Source organism: Marmota marmota, unplaced genomic scaffold, assembly GCF_001458135.2.
Source record: "Marmota marmota marmota unplaced genomic scaffold, marMar, whole genome shotgun sequence".
NCBI lineage: Eukaryota > Metazoa > Chordata > Mammalia > Rodentia > Sciuridae > Marmota > Marmota marmota.
The window spans coordinates 2610-4726 of NW_026006639.1; the positions used below are offsets into that span (position 1 = coordinate 2610).

The following is a 2117-nucleotide window of genomic DNA, read 5'->3' on the forward strand; positions in this document are numbered from 1 at the left end:
AAAGCACATTTCATGAAGATATGTGGTGGAGTGTACTGGTATTTAGCCAGAAACACAGTCTTGACCTGAGAATTTAGCCAATTCTCATCTTTGAGGCATTATTTTCTCCATTTCAAAATGAAGGGGTTGGACAAGAGTCTTTGAGAGCCAAATTTGGGAAAACCTTCAGACTCCCTTCCAGACTAAATAATGGATGGTATTTATCTTGTTTTTAAAAGATGACAGCCAATTAAAATTTGAGTATTCTGATGACCGAAGAAGCATCCAGAATAGCATTGCAAATGGGAGGCAGTAAGAGAGAAACACAACAAAAATTTCTGAGTTGAAGTAATGATATTTGTCATTTGTTACAGAAGCAGAGGCAAGTTAGGAATAGCAAATTTTCTATCATTTGCCTTCACCTTTCTTTCTGTAAAGGAGATTACTAGTGAGGGTTTTCATGGGGATGGGATGAAGTAGCATATACCTTAAAGAATTCTGAAATGTTACCTTGTTTCTTTTGTAGTAACAATACTAGTTAACATTTATTGGGTCTCACTGTGGGCCAGGAAATATGCTACATGTTATAGTTGTTCTAGTATATTATTTAAATCCCATAAGAAAGAGTAGTTAGAACCATTATCATCTTCAATTTCCAGTAGAAGAATTGCATTATGGTTTGGGCATGAGGTGTCCCCAAAAAGTTCCTGTTAGTCAGATTATTCAGAAGTAAATGACTAGGTTATAAGGGCTGTAACCTAATTATCCTAGTTTGAATGGATGATTCAAACTAGATGGTGGTCATAGGCAGGTGAGGGGCATGACTAGAAGAGGTGGGTCACTGGGGGTATGCTCTGGAAGGGTTGTTCTCTGCAGCCCCCACGTCTGCTTTCTGACCCCACCAAGAGCTGAGGAGCTTTTCTCTTCTGGGCCCTTCTCCCAGGATGTTCTGCCTCATCTTGGGCCCAAAGCAATGGAGTTTAAGACCCCTGCAACTATAAACCAGAATAACCTTTTCCTCCTCTAAGTTGTTCACATTGGGTATTTTAGTCGCAGCAACACAAAAGCTGACTAAAGCAAACAAAGATTTAGAAAGAATTAAGGAACATCCAAAGTCAGTTAGGCAAGAAAGTGGCAGAACCAGAACCCTCTGGTTTCTAAGTCCATTCTAATAACTTTTATCCTGTTGCTAGTTAAATTCACTATGCTTCAGTGACCACAGACTGAACCCTTAATCCAGTTAGCATTCTGGGGGGAAATCACATTACTGGTGAGAAGTAGAGTTGGGTAAGAGTGGAGAAAGAGGTTACATTAAAACCATCTCCATTGACTTGGGGTAAGGAGAAAGGGAAACAAAAATCATCAAGAACAAAACCCTTGCAGCACATATCCTGCCAAGATAGGTCATCAGTGTGTCAAAACAATAGACTTCCTAATTCTGTGACCAAGAGAAAGGTTGAGAAAAACATGTCTAACTTGTAACATTTCAAAGTAGAATATTATGAGTATTGAAAGGAAAGTGAAGAAACAAAATATTTACTGTCTGCTCATAACTTCCAATACTAAGAGATTAGTTAAAAAACAATTGTAACTGTTTTTAAAGAAGATTTCATCAATATTTATTGTCAATTATGTGTTAAACCCTGTGCTAACTATCTTAAGAAAAACATAAAATCATCTGTTGTTAATCCCAGTTTTTATTAAAGTTTACATTTATAAATTTAAACATTCATGTGCATGTTTGATTATACATGAGAAAAAAATCACATTTTCTTTACAATTACAGATATTCTAAAGACTTTTTTTTTTCTTTATGAAATTACACAGCCTCCTTTGAGCTCTTTGAAGGGATTTTTGTCTTCTGGGATACCTTTTACTAGTGGATCTTCCCCAGATCTTTCTTCAACATAATCCCTTACTGCTTCACAACATTTGGACACCTTAAGAGGAAGGAGAAAGAGACAACTTATATGGTATAAAACAGAATACTGTAGATTTTGAGAATTTATTTATTACAGTAAACTTTCACGTTGTATCTTTACAAATGATTCTTTCTGTTTTCTGCAGATGCATATGTGCTTTTTACATAGAAGAAGAAAGAGCTGCCCCCAACTCATCCTCCTGAATATTTACAGACA

The 2117-nt window shown here is 36.3% G+C and overlaps 1 protein-coding gene across 1 annotated transcript; it reads right to left on the minus strand.

The window, feature by feature from the left end:
• Positions 1-1660: 1660 nt before the first annotated feature.
• Positions 1661-1967, minus strand: LOC107134493 (guanine nucleotide-binding protein G(T) subunit gamma-T1-like; the record flags this gene model as incomplete). Its single annotated transcript, XM_015476590.2, has 1 exon — positions 1661-1967. A coding segment is annotated over one exon (177 nt), but the record flags the coding sequence as incomplete, so codon positions are not given.
• Between the last annotated feature and the right edge of the window lie 150 nt (positions 1968-2117).